The 26,552-nt window shown below is 48.0% G+C and overlaps 1 protein-coding gene across 1 annotated transcript; it reads right to left on the bottom strand.

Moving 5' to 3' along the window:
* Positions 1-648: 648 nt before the first annotated feature.
* Positions 649-6,328, bottom strand: LOC136612917 (nuclear factor interleukin-3-regulated protein-like). Its single transcript, XM_066593681.1, has 2 exons — positions 6,207-6,328; positions 649-2,132 (listed from the first exon to the last, which is right to left on the bottom strand). The coding sequence occupies exon 2, from the start codon at positions 1,835-1,837 to the stop codon at positions 794-796; it is 1,044 nt and encodes a 347-aa protein (XP_066449778.1). The 5' UTR covers positions 1,838-2,132; positions 6,207-6,328; the 3' UTR covers positions 649-793.
* Positions 6,329-26,552: the final 20,224 nt, after the last annotated feature.

The raw sequence follows: 26,552 nt of genomic DNA, 5'->3' as shown, positions 1-26,552 counted from the left end.
TCAGTACAGGATAAGTAATGTATGTACACAGTGACTCCACCAGCAGAATAGTGAGTGCAGCTCTGGTGTATAATACAGGATGTAACTGAGGGTCAGCACAGGGCAAGTAATGTATGTACAGTGATTATAGCAACATATATACTATAAAGCAGTGTTTAAAGCTGGACTTACCATTTTTCACATGATATAAACCCCAACACAACACATTCTAGAAATGAACTATTGATGTAGCAAAAGTTAACTCAAATGGGTTTTTCCAGGCAGTGCCCACGCTCAGTGCCAGGATACATCAGGAGTCGCTGCTCCAAACCCTCGTGTAGTGGCTGGCGCAGCTGAAATCCCAGCCTGCAGTTACAAGCGCCAGCCACTATACCGGGGTTGGAGCATCGGCTTCCGCTCTGACCCCAGTGTATCCCAGCGGGCTCAGCCTAGAAAACCCATGTATCTGCCCTAATTTGATGAAACAAGTCATCTTAAGACAACAAAAGCCATTGAAAATGCAGGTAAACTGCGTCACAGGACCTCCTATTAATGTGTTGTCAGGGTAAAGTTTGCTTGATGTGTACTAGTAAGAAACATGGAGCAGTATGTGCAGCCGCTCCCGCAGCGCGGAGCAGTTAGTAGGATGTATGGATTAAAGGACTGCAGTTCATATATGGAGCTTTTATTACTACTCACATAACATATATACAACATTGCTCTCAGCTCCTTCTACCCTCATCGTACAGTAGTGACACAGGTGTAGTAGTCCCGGGGGCGGCACCAAGAGTAAAAGTCTATAAAAGTAGTCCGCTTAGTTCTCCTCCCACTTGTCACCCCTCAATCCCTCTTGTCCATGTGTTCGACTTTTCAGTCTCAGTTTATGCGGTAATTTCACGGCCGCTGAGAGATCCTGGAAGGTCGGGGATTCCAAGGGGCAGAAACTAGATGCCCCTTCTTCACTGCAACTGTCCTCACTGTGGTATCCCGAATGGGAAGATTTGGGTGACCTCAGTTCCCCCGTAACATTGGCCTCAGCCGCTGTCTTCATCAGCTGCTGATACTGAGTCTGTAAACTGTCCGCATGCATAAATATGGAGGAGCGCAGTGGTGGGGGGTGGCTATCGCTGACCAAGTGCTTCAGGGGGCTCAGATCTGCAAGTTCTGGACTTGAAACGTGTCTAGTTTGAGGGTCCACCGTGAGCCCACCGACTCTATAGAGAATTACACCCCCGCGTGGCACTGCTAATGTGGTGGATGCATTGCTCTCCATTGGGCACAAGTTGGCAAAGTCATTTTCTATTGCCCTGGCATCTTCATAAGATGTTGGCACTGGGCTGCCTCTAGAAGACTGGTCTGAAAGGTCTGAAAGTGACCCCCGGGGGGAGTAGCTATCATTCACTGCTCCCCCTCCACTGTCCGCCTCCGAGGAGTCTGAATTCATTGCCAAGTAGGAAGAAGTGTAGGATGAATTCCCTCCAGAGCACAAAAGAGACCCGGAGTCCCCACTTTTGCACCCTCCCAGCCCGTGTCCCGTTTCCAGGAAGGAGGCAGCTTTAATGAGCCCAAAGCGGAGCTTCAGCTGAAGTAGTTCGCTCCTCAGGCGCCCGTTTTCCTCATCGAGGGCTGCCACCCTGCCTTCCAGGACCAGATCGTGGAAACGCCTCTTTTCCCGGGACCTCTTGGCAGCTTCATTGTTTTTTCTTCTCTTTTCCCAGTAACTGGCATCTTTCTTCTCGTCGGAGATAAACTCTCGCTTACGGCGCCCGCTTCCAGCGCCCATCTGGTTGCCGGAGACTCTATCCATGGGATGCTGTTCGTCATCCATATGGGTGTAGTTGGAGAGAGGAGACTCCATGTCAACCCAACTTCTTCTCAATGTGTAACCTGAAGAAGACTTCTGGTAGTAGTAGGGTCGGGTTAAAGTTGGATGAAGGCGCTCAAGTTGAACGTTGGATCTTGAGATGATGAATGGAAGCAGGTATCACTTGGTGGGCTTCACCATGCAGTTTGGGCATCTTACTGTGCGAGTTATGATCCGTCAGTAAACTTCAGCCGGAGCGCTGATACTTGGAGGATCCTTCGTCTCTCGCGTCTCTGCCAGGTAGTAATTCTGTTTCGTTGTTCGCCAGGTTTTTCTGACTTGGACACACCTATAGGAAAAAAAAAAAAACTTAGGAAAGTGATCTTATAATGGGGCTCCTCCCCCGCACGTCTTACATAATATGACCGTGCAGAGCTTGGCATGGAGCGGCCTCACGTTTGACCTGGTTTACTTAATACGTTAATTACATCAATGACTCCGTGTTTTGTAATCTGTTGTCTTATTACATAGAATTATATATACACAGAGGCGACACCCAAAACCGCGCATCTAGAATTATCACATCGCGGTGACTAAGTCCTGCGGTACACGTGCGGGGAATTCTTCACATGGACCTTGTGCCAACCAAGGGGGGGCAGTTGTCTATATAGAAAATGGCAACGTCGCTCTAGAGATTGCCACCCTGGTTGGGTAGTTAGGCACCCTGGTAAAGGCCAAAGTGGCTTGTTAGCGCTCCCTGGCACCTCATGCCCTGCTAGCACCCTCTAGCTACACTGACTACTACTGATGCAAACCGCATTAGTAAGGACTCATACACAAGGCCGTATGCAATATTGGCACGTGAAAAATAGACCGATTTCACCGTGCGTGATGCAGGCACTTTTGTTGGCATGTGCGGTTTTACGCCCATGGGTGGTCGGTTTTTAATGCCCATACATATGGAAAGTACTATGTTTTTTTCATGGAGTAAACTTGCAGCCGCCTGTAGAACGGCCCCTCAGAGTGTTTTCCCGTACAGCCGTGCAGGAATTACAATGTAACCCCATTCACTTGAGTGGCACTGCAGCGTACTACCCAGCATGATGGGTAACTGAGGCGCCGCTGTACAGAGGGCGTGCAGAAGCGACCCCGTTCCCTTCATTCTCAAGGATGGTGGGGTCCGGCCACTGATCAGAATGTTATAACAGATCCTAGTGATGTGTATGCCCCTTTAAATGACAATTTCAGCTCTGCTACTTCTATATGATTTTTCACGTTTTTATGAAGCTTTTATTGACTCTGGAAATGCACGTGATCCCATTTGGATTGGGGAGGGTCAATGTATTATTTTCGTCCCCCCCAGTCACTCCGCTGCCTCATCTATGTATGTGTGTCAGTGTGTTAGTATGTGCGCACACACCCTACCTCTTCTACCCTCCCCTTCTCTTCCAGTCCACATGCCAAAATCTCGCTGCCATGTGATCATCCAGCGCAAGGCACAGAAACTAGGTCAGGATTTCGTAAACAGACCTGAGGGCGCTGAGCCAGAGACCAATGCCCAACGCTGCCAGGGACCCATTCAGTGCCAGATGCTGAGAGCAGCACAACAATCCTCCCTGCCAGGATCCTAGTGCCATTCCCTGCCAGACTACACATCCATTCACTGCGGACTACTATTGCCCTCCACTCCCAAGCACCCCTTCCCTGCCAGGCTGCTGCACCATCCTCTGCTGGCACCTGTGCCCAGCTGTCCCTGCAATGTCAGGCATCTAGTACAGTGACTGTGCTAATACCAGATAACTCATGCCACCTATCATGACCAACCCAGGAAAATAGTGACTATTGGTCACGGTTACGTAATACTGCACAGTAGTACCACTTCCCATTTTCTATGTGCTACATTATTATCCGCCTATATCCATATTCTACATGTACCCACCAAAGTGGTATTGTGCCACATAGGTAGTGTATAGATATAGCACAGCACCACTTATCTATATACTACCTGTATGGCATGGCACCACTTATCTATATGGCACAGCACCACTTATCTAAATACTACCTCTATGGCATGGCACCACTTATCTATATTTTACAGTACCACTTATCTATATACTACCTGTTTAGCATGGCACCACTTATCTATATGGCACAGCACCACTTATCTACATACTACCTGTATGGCATGGCACCACTTATCTATATGGTACAGTACCACTTATCTACATACTACCTCTATGGCATGGCACCACTTATCTATATGGCACAGCACCACTTATCAACATACTACCTGTATGGCATGGCACCACTTATCTATATGGTACAGTACCACTTATCTATATACTACCTGTATGGCATGGCACCACTTATCTATATGCTATAGTACCACTTATCTATATACTACCTGTATGGCATGGCACCACTAATCTATAAGGCACAGCACCACTTGTCTATATACTACCTGTATGGCATGGCACCACTTATCTATATGCTATAGTACCACTTATCTATATACTACCTGTATGGCATGGCACCACTAATCTATAAGGCACAGCACCACTTGTCTATATACTACCTGTATGGCATGGCACCACTAATCTATATGGCACGGCACCACTAATCTATATGGCACAGCACCACTTGTCTATATACTACCTTTATGGCAAGGCACCACTTATCAATACACTACATATTTGATACCACTTATCTACATAGTGCCTATATGGCATGGCACTACTTCTCATGCCCTGTGCGTCCCACATCATTCTTCGTGGCTGACCTACCATGTCGTGTCTGAACGCCCGCGCAGTATCTCCCCGCCCGTATTATGCTATATTAAAATAGATTGTGATACTTAAATACGCTGCGGCTGCTGGGAATGACAACACTGAGGTAATTATTGCCGCTTATCGCTGTGGCATGTCGGCGCCGATCATCAGTATTACCCGGTTTTGTAACCAACTTTGATGGGATCTGGAGGAGGGAGGAGAAGGGAATGCGTAGAGAGAGGAGATCAGTAATCACCCGGCACGTGTGCGCCATACTGCACGTGAATACTTTGTCCTGTAGTCACAGATTCAGGAAGTATCGCCGGCGTTGTTATTATTATTATATGCAATAATGCAACGTGCCGGCGGGGTGAAACCAGTTTCTTTATACAGATGTAGTGGAGCTGAATTTGTCATAGGTGTCTTTTCTGCATGATGATAACTCCCAGATGATGTAGCAAGTTTACCTGTCGCCCTAGCTGACACTATATTCATAGTTTTGCCAAGTGACAAACTCTGCTCTGCTGTGCCTGGTTTTATTTAGACGATTACTATAGTGTATTCTAGATTCAAAATACGATATGACCCCCCCCCCCCCCCCCATCCTTCTATAACGGTCATATGTTCTTTACTTTAAAGCAGAAAAAGTATTGACACAGATGTAGCAGAGCTGAATTTGTTACTTAGGCCTTTAAGAATGCATTATTTTATGCATCAAATATAGTCTAGCTGAGTTTGTTTTACGTAGGACTGCAGGTCAACCTTCCACATTAGCATGACTTACTAAACTGCAGGATGCGCTCACGAGGTAATTGCATGACCAATTCAGCTCTGCTACATCTGTACTTAAAAATCTCAAAGTTTGGCTTCCCTCTGTGAATGTTTGCACATTCTGTGGCAGTCAACTCTCTGACTATTGCTACAAAACTACAACTCCTGCCATCCTCAGTGTGGGAGTTGTAGTCTTGCCACTCTGTGGCGTGTGCCCTATATACTTCAGCCACAGGTGATGCCCATCCATCATGCCTGCTTGCTCCCTACTGGCATGCCTCACTCTATGTAACACACTTTCCCTGCTTGGAACCTACCTTGTACACATTGGCATAGCTGATGCCCGCTTGCAGAGTGGGGCACTGCTCCATCCATCGTACCACACAGCTTACCTATCAATGCCAAACTCATTTCTTTAGCAGTTCCTATCCTCATGCCCATGGAAAGCATAATCTTATGTCTACATTGCCCAGATGGTGCCCACCTGTCACGCAGATGGAAGGCACCTCGCACACATCTGTTCTACGCTCCTTCCCCAACATCTCGGGTATAAGTGACAAACCCTTTTTTGCACGCCTTAATTCCCATCCAGATGTAGCAGAACCGAATATGTCATTGTTTGCAAATCACAATAACACGGTAGAGTGTATTGTGCCAGGAGACTAACTCAGCTCTGCTACGTCTGACATACTCAGCTCTGCTATATCTGGCCAGTTCAGCTCTGCTACACTCCTTCTTCATACAGCTGGCACAAACCGGTTCTGCGGTCCACGCCCCGCACATACTAGATGCTTCGTCCATACCCAGGCGTACGTGTCAACTTGGTAGAGGCTCTGTATATAGTGGAGTAGTGTGGGGTGGCATCGGGGTTGGCACCCACTTACCTGCGAGCTGGGTGCTGGCGGTGTGCGCTGCCGGTGTGCGTCCTGTACCAGTGCCACAGCCGGTTCTGTCTCTTGTTGTTTGCTGCGCTCTCTCCTCCTCCCGTGTGTGCTCTAGTTTCCTGGCATCGCTCTCCTCTGTCTCTCAGAAAATGTGTGTCAGTGGGTCAGACATTGCATAACCCGGCGTCACAATCTGTGTCTGATGGGGGGAGGAGAGGAACCGGGCGCAGGAAGGTGGGATACCCGGATAAAAATAGACCGCCAAGCATCGCTGACCCACTGAGCTCGCAATCTAATGGAACTCGAGTGAGACCGTAGGAAATCCTTCTTTTGGGAAAGCTGGGTGACAATCAATATAGCCGCCATTGTGCCAGTTATACAATGATATGCTGATCGTTGTAGTGGCACAACCAGGCGGGGGTAACTGATGTACGGGGGGTGATCCTGCGACCCCTTGTGTGTGCGGCCCTGGAAGCCGCCATGACAGGAGCACATGTGGCTGCAGGACGTCCTGAACATATCGCTGAGCTGTCATTGTCCCTCATACGACTACTAGGGGGGACCGACTGTCGTATGCGATGTCCCCCCAGACCACCACACCAGCAGGGGGCAGTGTGCCGCTCCACAGCAAAGGCAGGATTGAGGCGCTCACCCCGAGGTCTCCAGGCATGAATACCGCCGTCATCAGCGCCCAAACTAAACCTGGATCCATCACCGTCCAGTTTCATTGTTCACTACACCACTGCAAACGGAGGTGACGGTGGGGGTCAGAGGTCATACATGTAATGGGAGCCGTGAGACCAAATGTCCTTCAGCCAAGAATGGAAATGGTTCCAACAGACACAGGGGAGTAACGATGGCGCCCCCTGTCTCTGGATGGCGGACAATGAAACAGTTGGCGCTGCTGATGCTTGTCGGAAGATCAGACGCTCCTCTCTACTGGTGGTCTGTAGGGGGCATCCTAAGCCCGGTCACCTTGTGCGCCCTCATCCACTGGTCCCAACACCCCCTAACAGTCTGGTCAGATGCTCCTCTCTACTGGTGGTCTGTAGGGGGCATCCTAAGCCCGGTCACCTTGTGCGCCCTCACACATCCACTGCTCCCAACACCCCTAACAGTCCGGTCAGATGCTCCTCTCTACTGGTGGTCTGTAGGGGGCGTCCTGAGCCCGGTCCCCTTGTGTGCCCTCACACATCTACTGGTCCCAACACCCTCTAACTGTCTGGTCAAACTCTCCTTTCTACTGGTGGTCTGTAGGGGGCGCCCTAAGCCTGGTCATCTTGTGTGCCCTCACACATACACTGGTCCCAACGCCTCCTAACAGTCTGGTCAGATGCTCCTCTCTACTGGTGGTCTGTAGGGGGCGTCCTGAGCCTGGTCACCTTGTGTGTCCTCCACATCCACTGGTCCCAACACCCCCTAACAGTCTCGTCAGACGCTCCTCTCTACTGGTGGTCTGTAGGGGGCGCCCTGAGCCCTGTCATCTTGTGTGCCCTCACACATCTACTGGTCCCAACACCCTCTAACTGTCTGGTCAAATTCTCCTTTCTACTGGTGGTCTGTAGGGGGCGCCCTAAGCCCGGTCATCTTGTGTGCCCTCACACATCCACTGGTCCCAACACCCCCTAACAGTCTCGTCAGACGCTCCTCTCTACTGGTGGTCTGTAGGGGGCGCCCTGAGCCCGGTCACCTTGTGTGCCCTCACACATCCCACTGGTCCCAACACCCCCTAACAGTCTGGTCAGACGCTCTGGTCTATCGGGGGTCCTGAGCCCGGTCACCTTGTGTGCACTCACACATCCACTAGTCCAACACCTCCTAAAAGTCTGGTCAGACGCTTCTTTCTACTGGTGGTCTGTAGGGGGTGCCCTGAGCCAGGTCACCTTGTGTGCCCTCACACATCCACTGGTTCCAACACCCCCTAACAGTCTGGTCAGACGCTCCTCTCTACTGGTGGTCTGTCGGGGGCGTCCTAAGCCCGGTCACCTTGTGTGCCCTCACAGATCCACTGGTCCCATCACCTCCTAACAGGCTGGTCAGACGCTCCTCTCTACTGGTTGTCTGTAGGGGGCGTCCTGAGCCTGGTCACCTTGTGTGCCCTCACACATCCACTGGTCCCAACACCCCCTAACAGTCTGGTCAGACGCTCTGGTCTATCGGGGGTCCTGAGCCCGGTCACCTTGTGTGCCCTCACACATCCACTAGTCCAACACCTCCTAAAAGTCTGGTCAGACGCTTCTTTATACTGGTGGTCTGTAGGGGGTGCCCTGAGCCAGGTCACCTTGTGTGCCCTCACACATCCACTGGTTCCAACACCCCCTAACAGTCTGGTCAGACGCTCCTCCCTACTGGTGGTCTGTAGGGGGCGTCCTAAGCCCCGGTCACCTTGTGTGCCCTCACTCATCCACTGGTCCGAGCACCTCCTAACAGTCCGATCAGAACAGCCGGTGGAGGACAATTCATTGATACGACCATCCAGCTTCTCACATCCCAATAATGCGCCCCTCTCAGACTCTGGTAACGGGGTGACATCTCTTCTCTGCGTCGTAGAGGCGTCTAGTGGCCAACAAGCTCTACACAAGCTGAAGAAAAGGGCACTACACACAAGGAGCCTCTGAGAGCCTCTTATAGGCCAAGGGGGGAACCACTTATAGGGTCTCCGGTGACAAGACCGTCCATCTAATCACCACAACTCTCATCATTTGTATATCTACCAGAGGGCTCAGTCACACGGGCGCTGATCTGCCTGTGTTTCTGGACGATAAGGCGGCCACACCGCGTGCGGACGAATCTCCACATAACCGGCTCCATTGCCGGTCATATGTTCTTTTTCCCGGCCAGTGCGGAGAGTCGTCCACACCTGCAGTGCGGCCATCTTATCATCCAGAAACACGGGCTGATCGGTGCCCGTGTGACTGAGCCCTGAGATGGAACTGCAGGACGGGTTTTGGGATTAAAGAACAACTTCTTCTGGCACCGGAGTGTTTTTGACAAAGAGTGTGTGCTCTTTCTACCTCTGCAGTGATATACACCCGCTGCCCGTCCTGGTGGGCACTGATGGTGTTCAGGGTCCTTGTAGGCTGCAGGTTATGTGATCGGCTTACTGGGGCAAAGATTCCGTTCGCTGCCGTAGACTTGTATCTAAATACACTGACCAGGGCAAAATGACATGGTGCCACTTTGGTGGCATGGCTGCCACTCATGGCACCCAGTGCTGTGAGCATACTCTATGCCCTTGATTAAAGCCAGACTAATGATGAAGTAATCCTTGTCCACACGGGTGACGTCAGCATCCAAGTTCCATCCAAGTTGGCATCTGACAGAACGCATACGATTTTTTTCACACAACAATTAAAAAATGTTAAAAATGGCAGCACGTTCCGATTTCGTGTATCTTCATACACTGACGTGGGAAAAACACCCAGGATGCGCTCGCATGGCATGAGTGTGTGCGCTCCCTTTTCTTGCGTGCATAAAAACAGATTACACTTCCGTGTGCCGCATGGTGCGTTACATGGTTAACATAGCCCGCCCGTACTACCTGCGCAGCCTGACGGGCACTAACTGTTATAGCTACGCAAACAGAGCAATGCGCCAAACAATAGCTCCGCAAGGGAAAGGAATCCTTGACTGAACAGCTTGCAATCTAATGTACATAAGCTTCACTTACATTCCGCTGCTCTCAGTGCTGGCACAGGCTCCACCCCCTCTTTCGACAGCGCAAAGTGGGTGTTGGTCCTCTAGAGAAGAGGGGGGGCACCAGTGCTTTGGGGGGACACATGGAGTACATCAAAACTTTGATGGGCCACAGGGGAACACCAGTGCTATGGGGGGACACATGGGGCACATCAATACTTTGATTGGCCACAGGGGGACACCAGTGCTTGGGGGGGGGACACATGGGGTACATCAATACTTTGATGGGCCACAGGGGAACACCAGTGCTATGGGGGGACACATGGGGTACATCAATACTTTGATGGGCCACAGGGGGACACCAGTGCTATGGGGGGACACATGGGGTACATCAATACTTTGATGGGCCACAGGGGGACACCAGTGCTTGGGGGGGACACATGGGGTACATCAATACTTTGATGGGCCACAGGGGTACACCAGTGCTTTGCGGGGACACATGTGGTACATCAATACTTTGATGGGCCACAGGGGGACACCAGTGCTTGGGGGGGACACATGGGGCACATCAATACTTTGATTGGCCACAGGGGGACACCAGTGCTTGGGGGGGACACATGGGGTACATCAATACTTTGATGGGCCACAGGGGAACACCAGTGCTATGGGGGGACACATGGGGTACATCAATACTTTGATGGGCCACAGGGGGACACCAGTGCTTTGCGGGGACACATGTGGTACATCAATACTTTGATGGGCCACAGGGGGACACCAGTGCTTGGGGGGGGACACATGGGGTACATCAATACTTTGATGGGCCACAGGGGGACACCAGTGCTTTGCTGGGACACATGTGGTACATCAATACTTTGATGGGCCACAGGGGGACACCAGTGCTTTGGGGGGGGGCCACAGGGGGACACTAGCGCTTTGGGGGGGGGGGTGTCACATGGGGACACCACTGCTTTGGTGGGGCATAGCGGTAAAATCAGTTCTTTGAGGGGCCACAGAGGGACACCAATGCTTTGAGGGGCCCCAAAGGGACACCAGTGGGTTTTTTTTGGGGGGGGGGGGGGCACAGAGGGACACCAGTGCTTTGGGGGGCACAGGAAGACACCAGTGCTTTGGGGGGTTCACCTGGAGACACCAGTGCTTTGGGGGGTGGCACAGGGGGACACCAGTGATTTAAAAGGTCACAGAGGGGGCTCTAATGTTTTGGGGGGCCACTAAGAAAACAGCAGTTCTATGAAGGACAACATAGGAGACACCATTACTATGGGGGGTACTGAGAGGTTCATTAGGGGTAGCGTTAGGATGGTAAGAGTGTGTGGAGATAAGTCATGGCTGAAGGAAAACTTTATGGTCATCTATGCCCAGATATAGAACAAAAACAGACTTCACCAATTAGAGAACATGCTACCAGTGATCACTGGAGGTAACCGCACTGCAATCACTATCACTTAATAGAGCTATTATATGGTGACTGCATTATTTAGAGGTATCCTTGAGCATAAATGCCTATAAACCCAGCATGTTATACTGCAGATATCATTGTTTTAATGAGGGGCCCAATTCTACATTTTGCTACGAGGCCCCGGGACTTCTATGTATGCCCTTGTTTGTTACAATGGAGTAAACCTCAAGAACTGCACTTGTGTGAGTTGGATGTCATCGGGACGGACTTCAGATGTGTAGTATACAGCAGTGTTACATTCACTGACAGCAAGCACAGTGAGGAAATGAATTAAAGTCTGTTCAAAGGTTGCAGGACCTTTCATTATACGATGATCCTAGTGAGCAGCCAGTCTATAATGTAGTCGGATGTCGTAATAGTCTGCACTATAGCTACTGCTCCTGTTTTGTAGACTGAAGACTATATAACTCTTTTCTCAGCCAACTGGTGTAGCAGAGCTGAATTTGTCACATTACTCTTGGGGGGAAGGATCATTTGTGCGCAGTGTTAGCACACTCAGTACAACGCAGTAGGTGTCTCTGCAGTCCTATGTAAAGTCTCCACTAATGCATTGTGCATGCTAAGTTACAAACTCGGCTCTGCTACATGTGTTTCTCCTGAAACATGCAGGAGTCTTGTAGAACCTTCTCTGCATGGATCATTCTGACTAGACACGCTTGGCGTTGCATAACTGTCGCTGTGCGGCTCGTGTTGGTATGCCCTGGCATGTACCCTCTGTTGCTATGCCCTGCAATGTAGGTCAAGTCTCTAATCCATTTGATAACTGTCTAAGTAAGGCGATGTTACACCATGTTACAGACGGCGTCCCGAGGTTACATCTGTATCCCTGAAAGTGGGACGGAGCCATAGACGCTCATTGTGTATTTGTGCTGGACAGAACAGCGCAGTTCACTAAGCTATTCCGTAGATCATAAATGCCAAAAAGTAATAGAAAACGGCTCAAGCAGAGACCTTATTGGATTCATTTGAGTAATTTGTAAGGGGGTGATAAAAGTTGACTAAGCGTAGTCGTAGTCAGGTAGATACTGTAAATGCTAGTTTATGTAGAGAGGTAACGCTAACTGCATATCAAGGTAGGTTTATCAAGGTAGGTGGCATACGCTGACCAATCACTGCATTAGAAACACCTACCCAATAGCAGGTTGGTCCACCTTTTTGGGGAACATCCTCCATACTGAACCCGACCCATGCCCGCTACCACAGCTCTATCAGTTGGTGCCCATTTTGTGGGAGCAGATCTCACAGCCCTCTCCAGTATATCCCAAACATGTTCAATGGTGGTTACAGTCCAGGGAGTTTGGGGCCAAGGCAGTGCGGAGAATTCATTGTTGTGCTCCTCCAACCACTCCCTAGTGATCTGAGCTCAATGACACGGAGCGTTGTCCTGCTGAAAGATGGCACTGTGGTCGGGGAAGACTTCCTGAAGATATGGGGGCAGATGGCCAGCTAACAGGACCTTGTAGTGTCCATCAATCAAGGATTGTGGTACGGTGACCAACAGTTCTAGGTCATGCCAGGAGAACGCTCCCCAGACCATGACACCACCAACACCGAACTGGTGAACCCCAATGGTGCACCCATGATGTTTATGCCAAAGTGGACTTGACCACCCGTGTGGTTCAGCAGAAAATGGGACTCATAACTTCAGATGACCTTCTGCCATGTGTCCAAGGTCCATTGACGTCTTTCCTGGGCCCATGTGAGGCATTGCTAACGATGAGGCCGGGTCATCAGGGCACCCTTGTTGGTCTTCGGGTCTGAGTTGTGAGTTTGCTGTGAGAGAGGCTGGGTGCAGCCTGAGTGGGTGTACTGCGGAGAAGCCCTGGAACCTCCTGATTAGAACTGAAAGTACCCGGTCAGTTGGACCATCGAGCTGAGGGAACTCTGGCAAGACTTACTATACTGCTGTGAGACAGAGGAAGTCCACGATGGAGACTGCGAGTGCCTATCATTGTTAGCTGTCCACAGAGTCACACCAGGCCTGCTGAGTATTTAAAGAGACTGCAACTTGATCCCGCAAGGACTGACCAGCTGGTAAAGTGCTGCTAAGTTTTAGAGTCGACATCGCCAAGTATTGAAGCCATGTTGCAACATTCTCAAACTGTGTGTCAAGTTCTAGAGACTGGACTGCTGATTCCACTGCCAAGTAAAGACTGTTACTGTTTATCACGTGTGCTCCACCTCTTAATCTACCTGCTTGGTGGGCTCCAGATATTACCATAAAGTACCTATAGATTACCACCGAAGTGCCATGCAGTGGCCACCTAACGCTGCCATAAAATGAGCACATAATAGTGTTATAATGTGTCTGATGATTACCACCTCATAATACTGCCTTAGGGTGAAGTCACACGAACGTATATCGGCTCGGTTTTCACGCCGAGCCGATATACGTTGTCCTAGTGTGCAGAGGGGGGGAAGATGGAAGAGCCAAGTGCAGAAACTGAGCTCCCGCCTCCCTCTCTGCCCCCTCTCCGCCCCTCTGCACTGTTTGCAATGGGGAGAGGTGGGACGGGGGGGGGGGGGGGGCTAATTTGCGCACACTTAGCCCCACCCCTGTCCCGCCTCTTCCCATTACAAATAGTGCAGAGGGGCGGAGAGGAGGCGGAGAGGGGGGCGGGAGCTCAGTTCCTGCTCCGGGCTCTTCCATTCTCCCCCCCTGCACACGAGGACAACGTATATCGGCTCGGCGTAAAAACCGAGCCGATATACGTTCGTGTGACTTCACCCATAAAGTGCCAATATAATGTTAACATAGAGTAACTGCCTAATTAGTGCTATTATGTGAATCCAAAGTCCCAGATTTAGTAAGGCAGATGTTTCCTGTCTTAATGTAAACTGCTCTGGAGTAAGATGTACCATATGTATTATGAACCGTATGCCATATTTGGCTCATCCTTTGGCAGCTTGTCCATAATTTTCACCAGTTTTTGCATATGTAATAGTGAATCTGTCAGGCTGTGGTTGGCTATGAACTCTCCTGCTAAGTCCTGCCCACTTAGTGCAAAGTAAAAAATAAAAAAACTAGGACTTTCACACAAAAAAAATGTGGACCAAAATTCCCAATTATTGTTACAAGGCTTGTATAAAGAGTCTAACTTTGGCTTGAAGGAATGCTGCCTTCCAATAGGTGGCACTGTGGAGGTATTATTCAATCTCCCTTATTTGCATATTACCCAGAGGAGCATGAATGGTCTTTTGAGTCTCCTCACTCACCATCTAGGTGCTCTCCCTAAGGAGAAAAGATAGCATTTCTGACCCCCACCACAGGCCTCTCACTAGCAAAGCCAGACTGATGAAGAGCAAATACCCTGAAACAGATGTGTACATGGAGTCTAGGTTTGCTTTTAATTCCCAGTTATTGTTGCAAGGCTTGTATAAAGAGTCTGACCTTGGCTTGAAGGAATGCTGCCTTCTAATAGGTGGCACTGTGGAGGTATTATTCCATCTCCCTTATTTACATATTACCCCATGAGCATGAATAGCCCTTTGAGTCTTCTCACTCACCGTCTCGGTGCTCTCCCTAAGGAGAAAAGATAGCATTTCTGACCCCCAAAATGTGTGACTTGTTATGCTAGAAAACTGGAGCAAATGCCAAAGCAATGCCTGTATAATACAGCCATAATGTGACTAACAGTATTCACCATACAGTTCTTACATAATAGCGCCATATATTGCTTACAGGGGTTGTCTAGCACTGAATGATTGATGAACTAACTGTTGCAGACACGATACAAATAGCTCTGGTCACAATTCCAACTGATTTGGCCCCTGGCTGTTCCAGACCTACTTCTTGGTCACAGTCTCTTCCCGACCCATCTGCTGTTGTTCCTCCGAACACTACACTTATTCACTACTGCTTCCCATCTTCCTTATATTATATAACATTGCCACACTGTCTAACATCTACCAACAAACAGTACCCACATAATACTGCCATATATTGCCTAAGTAGTAGTGCTATAAAGTGACTATATTACTAGTGCCATTCAGTAAACACATAACAGTGTCATATAGTACCTACATAATACATAATAGTGTTTATATAACATTGCCACATTGTGCCTGAAATTTACTAAGATACAGTGACCACATAATACTGCCACCTATTGCCTAAATAATACTGCTATAGAGTGACTATGTTATTAGTGTCATTCCGTGAAAACATACCAGTGCCATACAGTGAGTACATAGTGCTATAATGTGATGACAAATGAGATACAATATTTATATAATATGGCCATACAGTGACTACATAATAATATCTATATAATCCTGCCATATTGTGCTTTAAGATAAACAACATACAATATTTACATAATACATTGGGCATAAAATAGTGCCAACATAACATTGCCATATAGTGACTTCTTTTATTGTGAATACATAGTACTGTTGTACAGTGAATCTATAATAGTGCTTTATATAACACTGCCATGCTGTGTCTAATGTTTGCTAGCATACAGTGCCCACATAATACTGCCATACATTGCCTACATAATGCCGCTATAAATTGAAAACACATCGCAGTGCTATGCAGTGACTACTTAGTGCTACTATGTGAATACAAAACAGTGCTATACAGTACCCATATAGTACTGCCATACAGTGATTACATAATAATATTTAATCCAATATTATCCTAAATAATGCTGCCATACTGTGCTTTTAGACAACCAACATACAACACCCACATAATACTGCCATTCTCTGCCTAAATAAGGCTGCCTGTCCACGGGCGAATTTTCATTGTGTTCCCCGCGGCGATAATCCTGCGATTTGCCGCGATTCTCCGCGGTGAGTCTATCTGTCAGATAGGCTCAGTGCGGAGAACTGTCAGCTGGCTCCTGCTCCCAGGCAGCGGCTCCCGCAGCGGAGATCTGCCGCAGGATATTGCAACGCCTGTGGATAGGCAGCCTAATACTGCTACACACTGAGCACATAGTAGTACCATACAATCCCCACATAATACTGCTATATAGTGACTGCTTTACTGTGAACACATAATACTGTCATATAGTGAATATATAATAGCACTTCTATAACACTGCCATATTGGGCCTAAAGTTTGCTAACATACAGTGCAAACATAATACTGCCCTGTAGTGCCTACATAATACTGTACAAAATGGCTCCATTAGTGCCATTCAGTAAACACAAAACAATCTCACACAGTAGCCATATAATACTGTCATACAGTGGCTCCATAAACATATATAATCTTACATAATGCTGCCATACTGTGCTTTATGATAACCAACATACAGCACCCATATAATGCTGCCAGACATTACCCACATAATACTGCTCTATAGTGACTGCTTTACTGTTAACACATAATACTGCCCAGTATTGAGACATGGCTGTCCTACAGAGCTTACACTCTAATAAGCAGAGCGCCTAGACAGCAGACAGGGACAGTGTGTGCCCGCAGCCTGTTATGTTATGAGGCAGCTGTTCTGCTCCATCACATGCTGCTGGCTTGACCTGAATTGAGAGATGTAGGTCATGAAATGAGTGGAAGCACAAAGAGCCCGAGTCAATGTAAGAAGGGCGAGCACATGAAGAGGAGTCAGGGGCGAGGGGACGTGAATGGTCTCTTCCGTATGTAACCCTCCTCACAATTAAACAATTTGCGTTGCTTTCATGTGATGCAGCTTCGTTACATGCTTGTTTGTATGCTGCGCAGGGTTTTATAAGCAGATTATTAAACAGGGTTAGGTAACAGTATCAGTCCACGGCGTTACATAATAGACCTCAATAGGCTTTGAAGAATGAGACTGGTTACTACAGAGATGCTGATCGATTGTACAGAGGGTGCTGTAGATGAGCATGAGATAAATAAGAGGGGGATAAGTAGATAAATATCACAGCCCGATCGATCTTGGAGGATGAGGCTCGCTTCCTGCCATGATGCTCCATATACTGAGCCATGAGGGAGACTCTCCCGTGACTGAACAACTTCTGAGACCATTGACACGCACTGTGTGTATTTGCTGTTTCCCTGAAACCTCACCGCCAGCTAAGTCAATCCCAATCCCTGGGCGGTACAAAATGTGAACACAGAAGGCCACACAGTACAGTTTGTATATTTGTGCACTGTGCGTGTGTAGTGACCCAGTACTTCATCCTGGTCCCCTCCATAAATGTCATACATGTACGTCCTATGTTAATGCACAGCTGTGGCACTTGAGAGGTTAACCTTTAATAAAATCCAAAGCCTGCATGTAAATGTATCAAGTTTGTCATGTCATGTGGTATGAGAGAGTTTATAAAAGTGGTGATTGTGAGCGGGAAGGAGTTCCATCTTCTAAGGCGGCAAGAGAAAACACAGAGACACACGGGGACACCTTCAGCCTGGTACTGGTGTACCTTGACGCCACCGGAAGCTAGGGGTGTGACAGGGCTTAGCTAGAGGGACTGGCGCGTTGTCACTGTGCTGTCCCGTTCCCCCAGCTGTCTTACTCACCACCCGGGTGTTCCGTCGAGTGCAGCTGCTGCTGCTTTCTGCTAGCGGGAGAACACCTAGACAGTGAGTGAGAAGACTCAAAGGGCTATTTATGCTCACGGAGTAATATGCAAATAAGGGAGATGGAATAATACCTCTGTAGTGCCAGCACAGTGGTCAGCTGCCGTCGTGGTTCGATGGTGAGCGGAGCAGCCGCTGCGGTGGCTCGCCATCACAGCGGTGACTGTGCAGGAGCCGACAGCGCAGCGGACACCTGGGGAAACCAGCCGTAGCGGCGGCCTCCTAAGTTACAGCTGCTGCGGCCTCCTCATGGCAGTGGTGGCGTCCTCACTGACAGCAGCGGCGGCAGGGACATCAGCGGTGGCCTCTCCAGGGACACCAGCGGCAGCCTCTCCAGGGACACCAGCGCCAGCCTCTCCGGGGACACCAGCGCCACCCTCTTCACTCACAGCAGCTGCGGGGTCGTGAGTAACAGCTTCACTGAATCAAAGCACACACAGCCAATCGGAAGCTAGGGGCTTGACAGGGGGCGTTAACTGCAACAAACCCAGGTCAGCCCCTAGCTTCCGGTGGTGTCAAGATACACGAGTACCCTTCAGCCCTTGTGTGTTGAAGATGGAGAAGGAGAGATTTCCCAATCTGGATGTGAGGAGAGTGAGCCCCAAGGGAGAGAGAGAGAGAGCATCTGTGAGTTCTAGAGTGTGTTTCTTCAAGGCCAGTGCAGAAGTACTATCTATCTCTTTTGATTTTTCCTATGTGGCCGTCTGAAGTCTGGATCCCCGCGTAGAGGTACACCCTTTATTTGTCACACCCATACGTCTCCAAGGCTGGGTGGAGGTACTACAAGATAATAATCTCTGTTCACACATGTGCGTCTTTGAGCCTGTAAGAGCCGTGTGGAGGTACTAATCTCTGAAGTCTATTCATTTGCCTGTACTGTGAAGTCTACAATTGAACTGCCTTGTATTGTTTATTCTTTATTCAAGTAAAGTTTACACCGGCTCTGACCGTTCCCAGAGACCCGTGGTACTTAAGAACTGTCTGTGGCTGAATTACTTATCCGCCGAGGGTCATACCGGTGTAAGTGTTGGAACGCTGGCGTCACACGTGACAACGACCCCTCTGTTATCCAGTTTGGAGGACATTCCCTATCCTAGGAGTGTCTGAGGTGCACTGCAGTGCTACTCTGGCCTTGGCTGCGTGTGTCCCTCCAGGAAGGAGCATGGTAAGGGCCACAATGACAAGTCAGCACTCTACCCTCCCAGCTCCCCACGCATGTCAGGTGTCCGGGGTCTCCCTATGGGACGCTGCACGTGTTTGGAGCAGCATAATTGAATTCCCCAAAAAACAATCGCTAGCTGCAAAAAGTCTGCAAATGAATCATAGACCACATGTTATATAGGCATATAAATGTGATGCAGCTTCTCTCTCTGTTCCCTCTAATATAACCCTGGTATACAAGCTTTCACACCAGCAGCAATATATCCTCCATAGAATATCTGGCCCTAACAACAGACAACTGCAATATATCCTCTGTAGAATATTTGGCCCTAACAGCCCATGTGTTATATAGGCATAGAAACATGATGCAGCTTCTTTCTCTGCTCCCTCTAATAGAAGACCATTTAAGTTCTCTGCTGGTATACAAACTTTCGTGTCAGCAGCAATATCTTAAGGTGACCAGATGTCCCTATTTAGGTGGCACAGTTCCGCTTTGGGCCCCTGTGTCCTGCTTTCCGCTGGGACCCCAGCGAGATAGCAATTTGTCCTGCTTTCGGGATGTTGGGTCACCATTATAGTAATTACTAACCTGGGTGCTGCGGCTCCCTGGCCCGTAATCAATCTTCAGCGCCATGGGCCGGATGTACACGCTGCCGGCAGTGTTTGCATCCCAGATCTTCCCGCCCTCACCTCTCCTCTTTGGTTCCGAAAGAGGCAGAGGTAGGAGGTGCTGCTGCAAGTGCACGCACAATTCCGGTCACCGGCATCAGCGCTGAGAGGAGCGTCGGCACTGTGAAGACCAGGAAAAGGTACGTTTAGGGGGAGCGCCAATACTATGCGGCTTCTGTGGGGGGGGGGGGGGGTCACTATTATTGCTGGGGCTTCTGTGGGGTGTCACTACTATTGCTGGGACTACTGTGGGTGTCACTATTATTGCTGGGGCTACTGTGGTGGGGGGTCACTATTATTGCTGGGGCTACTGTGGGGGGGCACTATTATTGCTGAGGCTACTGTGGGGGGGGGTCACTATTATTGCTGGGGCTGGTATGGGGGGCGCTAATTCTACTGGGGCTACTGTGGGGGTCACTATTATTGCTGGGGCTGGTATAAGGGACACTATTACTAGTGAGGCCACTTTGCACGTGGCAGCGTACCTCAAGCTGACTCAGGGTATGTTTATGCATGGCGGAAATGCTGCAGAATGTCCACAGTGTAAATTTCCTCAGCAAATTCCGCATCTAAAAAAAACTGTCAAAATCTGTACCATTGATGCAGATTTTGACTAGAAATCAGCTGCAGATACGCAGCAGCGCTCCCCCTCACCTCCTCCGAGGGCTTCCCGCTGTCAGTGCTCCCCGGCTTCCGGTTCCCAGCGGCCTGGTCAGATGTGGCACCGCTGGTCAGGTGAGGCCACTACAGGCCGCTGAGAACCGAAAGCCGGGAGCGCTGACAGCGGGAAGCCTTCGGAGGAGGTAAGGCGGAGCGCCGCATAGCATGAAGTCAGCTGCATATCTGCAGCTGATTTCCAGTCAAAATCTGCCCCAATGGTACGTATTTTCACAATTTTTTGGATGCAGAAACGGTGCGGCATTTGCTCCCTGTCTTTTTTTGAAACGGCCCTATACTTTTTATAACGACGAAGGTAAAATCATACGTCATGATAAGCCCCGCCCCTGACCACACCCCTCTGTCCCTCTTTGACCCTGGGAAAATTTGGTCACCTTAAATATATCCTCCATAGAATATCTGGGCCTAACAACAGAAACATGATGCAGCTTCTGTCTCTGTTCCCTCCAATCGAACCCCGTATAAGTTCTCTGCTGGTATACAAGCTTTCACACCAGCAGCAATATATCCTCTGTAGAATATCTACTCTATGACATGCATGTGTCATAATAAGGCATATGAACAGGGGATGCCACTTTGGCACAGCCCTTTTACCTCATTTGCCACCTATAGGCCACTGAGGATTTAACCATTAACTACCCTACCACCAGGGATGTCTCCATTAACCTCTTGTCTTCCAGGAATATTATTCACCTCTTCATTTTGTGAGTCAACAGGGGTGTCCCCATTATGTCCTTCACTGCCATAAAGCACAATAAGTCTGCAATTGATTGCAAGTAAGTAAAATAAAAGTTGTATACATCCTTATGCACTAAGCTCCCCCTAGTGATGACTACAGGTAGCAGGAATTTTATCATATATCTCTATGGCCTGTAAAGGGAAGCAGAGGATCTGGAGTGTACCAAATGCAGCTTAGACCCCCATAAAGATATATTATATGGATATAATATGGACATTGCCTATAATAGCACATACTGGCCTCTCTTTTGGGCCCTATGACTTCTGTGTACATTTCTTAACTTGGTTTTAATTCAATTTAACATATATTATACAATAAATGTGTAAAACGTGAAATGATAGTTTGGCCATCCAGCCAGGATCAGGAAAAGCTCTCAAAGCAAATAGAAAATAAGTGAATAAAACCTGGATAAATGTAGACAAAATATAATAATAAAGGACAATCAGGGTATAAAGCAAGAAGCATTTGCTGCATAACAGTATTAGAAAACCGTATTTCCAATGTCATGTATGTGTCTCCTCATTTGTCATTTTGGGGATTGTCTGTTTTTAGCTTTCTCCAATTGGATGCATACATTTATGTTAGGGTATTTGCACATTCTAAAGAGCCCTTAAAGTGTCAGTCAGGGGATGGAAGCAATAAACCTCTCAAGGATTCTTTCTCTTGTTAAAGAGCCTTGAAGCCTGTCATTTAACACCTCTTGGTGCTACTAAAGGAAGGTCATTTACTGAGCACAATTACACTCACTAGTGCACTGATAGTAGGCGCTACTGACACCTTTCTTGTAGTTGCCCCATCCTACACAACTAGGGGATCAGATTTACTAACATTTCTTTCCAAAAAAAGAGTAGGAAAATGAAAACACGAATGGAGCCATTAAGGAGACTCTGTCACTTACTTTTATGACTGTGAGCTAAGCTTATGGGCTGAGGCCTCATGTCCATGGGGAAATTATATTTAGCAAATCTGCGCGTGAAAAAATACATTTTTATAGGAAAGCAGTTAATTAAATATGGTTGGCATTTTAAGTGATTTGCAGATTTCATACGCGTGAAAAAAAACACGACATGCTCTATTTTAGTACGGATCATGCGCAGGTGGGCTCAGTTGTCCTCTATCTCAATGGATCTCCCGCATGCAAAAAAAAAGACAATTTAAAGTGTATCCGCTGTGGAAATCTGCAGCAGAAATCCGCACCCACCATATTTTCCCCGTGGACATGAGGCCTGAAAGTAGGTGACCCACTGAGTCCGGGGGTGTAAGTGTTATATTTACCTTCCCTGCCATTCCCCTGGTGTCCAGTGCATTGAGCGGCGCTGCTAAGTAGTCTGGAAATTCTAATTTTATAATGGTCAGACTACTTAGCAGTGTCGCTTAATGCACCGGACAACGGGGTAACAACAGGGAGGTAAGTATAACACTGACATCCCCGGACTCATTGGGTCACCTACTTTCAGCCCATCAGCTAAGCTCATAGAGCTAAAAGTAGGTGACCGAGTCTCTAGTGTGAACCTGGCCTTAGCTGCAGTCCCATCTTTCAGGGACTATTGCCAGCAGTATATTACTTGACATGCAGAGCTTGTTCTTCCGGTAAGATGCCGGGTGGCTGAGCGGAAACCAAAGGGCCCCCACTATAGTCAATAGGGTCCACTCGGCACTGTTCGGTTCTGACATAACATGCAGCCATTTAGCCATGGGGATTCCCTCTTCTTGCTTCCCGAATGTAGCAGGATAACAGAACCCCCCGGACACAGATATAAAGGCGGCCAAAGGCCACTCGGACTCATACCTTGAAGTCTATGAAGCCACCTTGCCTCCTCCTGTAAAAGGCGCTTATCCAGTTGCCTCTACATGGTCTCACTTTTAATTGGCATAATCCCCAGAATCTGCGGCAGCCGCCATTACCGCCATGGTGATTGCTGGCATGTCTTGCTGCTGAGGTGTCACTATTTACTTGCACACACCTGAGATGTTTGGATATACATCTTCTAAGCTCTTTCCCAGAGTTTGTGGCATGGACGCTGTGCCTCGTCTATAATGAATTGTCTGATATGGGATTCCCTGCCGTCTTTAGGGTTGACAGAGGATTTGGATCTGACAACTTTTAGACGGGCCGTACTCTTGGGGTGTGGGCTGTCTGGTAAATTCCACGAAAGCCCACGGCCTCATAATAATGTATTCTGATGTACGATTTTGTTTTGAGACAGACCAAAAAAAAATTGCCGCATGTCCTGACGGATAGTGTGCTGTCCGATGCAAATTACGCTGCAAGACTCATACAGCCATGTAAATCAGTCCTTAACCCCTTAGTGACGGCCAATACACCTTTTATCTGAGCACGCTAATAGGCTTTAAATCCCCACATACATGTTATTACGGTGGTGGCTTGGCTGACGAGTGACAGCCAGGATCCTGCTCTAACCACCAATAGTAGAGGAACCTCAGATTCTGGCAGCTTAACCCTTTATATTCCACAATCAATAGTAACTGCAACTGGAAGCAGATTATAGTGGGAGGGAACTCCTTCTGTCACCCATTTGCACCCTGCAGGGCAATCTCAAAGTACCAATGGGTTCTCATGGCAGCCAGATACTTGACAAAGGCCCTCATATCTGCCATGTAACTCAGCCTATTAAGCCTTGCCTCCATCAGGGTCTAATATGCTGCTGTCATAGGCAATAGTACAATGCACTACGTAAGTAATGCAGTGTAGTATCGTAGCAATCGAATAATCGCATCTTCAAGTGCCCTTGAGGGACTAAAACATAGTGTAAAAAAATTAAATGAAGTGGAATTAAGAAAAATCAATTCAAAAGTATATAATTTCTTTGCCATAAAAGCCCTTTTTTAAATAAATAAAATACTATTTTTGAAAAAAAAAAAAAAGCAGCACAGCAGCTGGTTGGGCGGTTCTACATCTGCATGTCGGAGGTTCTGTCATAGGTGCGGTTGAAAATACTGTGCTGCATGCAGCGTTTTTTCTTCCATCTGAAACTCAGGCAACTGACTGGAAAGTCAACGAGGCCCACCCAGCGCTGTTCACAGCCAGCAATGGGAGGAGGTGGAGCTTAGCTCCACCCCTGTCCCGCCTCCTCTCATTGCAAGCAGCGGCAAGGGGCGGAGAGGAGAAGAGAAAGGGGAGGGAGTTTAGCAGTCACGCTGCTAAACTCCCTCCCACCTCCCTTCTCCGACAGCTAGCGTAGGCTCCCATAGGAATCCATGCAGCTGCCGACGTGAAAGCGCCCGGCTGGGAGCTTTTATGCCTCGGAAGTATGCCCCTGTGCACTGATGCATTGTAAGCCAATGCATCAGAGGGGCAGCGTATATCGGCCGGGAGTGAAAAGCCTTACTGCGTTATGACCCAAATAATGAAAATATTTTGTCATTTATCTCATAGTGAACATTGTAAAAATAATTTTAAAAACTAATGCCAGAATTGTTACTTTTTTCTTTTGTTCTGCTACCAAAAATGCAGTAGAAAACAATCCAAAAAAGTTTGGTACGGTGTTAGCCAGTAGAGCAAAATGTGATTGCTCCCAGCAAGAGAAACCAAGTAATCTTGTAGATATGATACCTTTTAATGGCTAAGGGCCCATTTACACGGAAAGATGATCAGTTTGAGTTACAGTTTTGAGCGAATACATTGCATAAGCTCTTAAGTAGCTAATTAGCTACTTAAGAGCTTATTAGTCTGTAAATGAAGGCGGCCCCTGTATGCAGAAGACAGCGGTAGTGCTGTCATCTGCATACAGCTGCTTTGTTCTCGAAGCTATCAGCTGGTATCCTGCTGGGAGCTCTGAGCAGGATACCAGCTGAAAGAATAGTATCAGCGGTATCCTGCTGAGAACTCATCACGCAGCACTGATAAGAGTCATCCCTGACTTTACAATGTACGATGGCCGTGCATTCAGACACAACAATTATTGCTGAAGAGATGGATTTCGAGGGAATTTTCAGCGATAATCATTGTGCCTAAATGGTCCTTAACCCCCCAACACTAATTTAGGGACCATAAAACCTTCACTCCCTTATCAGTGACTATTTAAAGATGTTTGTATTTCTGTTGTAGTGTTCTTTTAAGTGTAAATTAATCACATCCATGTCTGTGCCTTGTCATAAGTGTGTGTATAAATATGCATGCCTCTTCAGATCTATTCCATTTAAGCCTGAAGAAGAGCGCTGCGTTGGTTCGAAAGCTTGCATTAACATCATGTATTTTTGTTAGCCATTAAAAGGTATTATATCTACAAGATGACTTGGTTTCTCTTGCTGGGAACAATCTCAACAATCCAAAAATCACATGTGCCACAAACCGGTACCGATAAGTACAACTCTTCCCATAAAAACAAGACCCCACAGAGCTCCGCAGAATAGAAATGTTTGGGGTCTGCGATGCCCATTCTACAGTTTTTCTTTACAAATGTGTTTTTTTTATTGTGCAAGAGTAGTAAAAAAAAAAAATCTCTATACTCTCGGTTATTTTTACTGAATGGTGAACGCCATAAAAACAAAATCCAAAAACAATGGCGGAATTTCTGGATGTTTTTTTCCATCTCCCCTCCAAAAAATGTTATATAAGTTCTACAACACATTATAAGTCCCCAGAGCGGTGTCATTAATATATACAACCCGTCCCACTAAGAACAAGCCTCATACGGATGTCAACCAGTTATGGCTCTTCCAATGCAATGATGAAAATCACTTGGTCTTTGAGTCAGATAATTGACCAGTCACTAAAGGGTTAAATATATTGAAGGGGCTTTCATGTTTCCCATGCTGGGGGTCCAGACCGGAGTCCTACGCCATTGGCAAAGCTATTATTTTTCAGGTGGATCCGAGGACATTATTGTTATGTTATACCATGCGAATAATGTTGTGGAACTATTGCCTCAGCACAGAGTGATGACGGCTGTCAGGGCATGCTGGGAGTTGTGGTGCAGGTTAGGATAGGTTGTAGGTCACTTCCGTATGTTCTCCGTCCATTCTGCGACCACCGGCCACCATTCTGAGGTCTGATAGCCCGATTCTTCATATGTTGACGCTTGGCAGGTGATGACACATTCGCTTTCCGCTGCGTGATTGATAAATATCTGAGGGACATTACTAAGATTCCTGCGGTGCGGAACATTCCTCGGATTTTTGAGCGTGGACTCGGCTCCCTCTACTGGGCAGAAGGGGAACTAAATGAAATTTATTCCTAAAGTCGAAGGTTTGATGTACAGGCGAAGCTGTTTGCAGCACACGGGTGCATGTGTGTTTGTGCGCAAATGAGCGTAACTTTTTTTGCGGAGCGAACGATGCTGTTTTTGCGTGCGCCTCAGCATATTTTACTATACCTTTTGCGCCCCCAACAAATGTTTACGGCAAACAAAGGCGCACCAATTGAAATGGCTAATGAGTTCCAGGTGTGTTCTTTTTCCTACGCAATTGCGCAGTGTTTCACGCATCTCCTTCGTA

Source organism: Eleutherodactylus coqui, chromosome 2 (assembly GCF_035609145.1).
Source record: "Eleutherodactylus coqui strain aEleCoq1 chromosome 2, aEleCoq1.hap1, whole genome shotgun sequence".
Classification (NCBI taxonomy): Eukaryota; Metazoa; Chordata; class Amphibia; order Anura; family Eleutherodactylidae; genus Eleutherodactylus; species Eleutherodactylus coqui.
The sequence above is the reverse complement of the archived record's forward strand: the minus strand, read 5'-3'. Positions and strand labels throughout refer to the sequence as shown.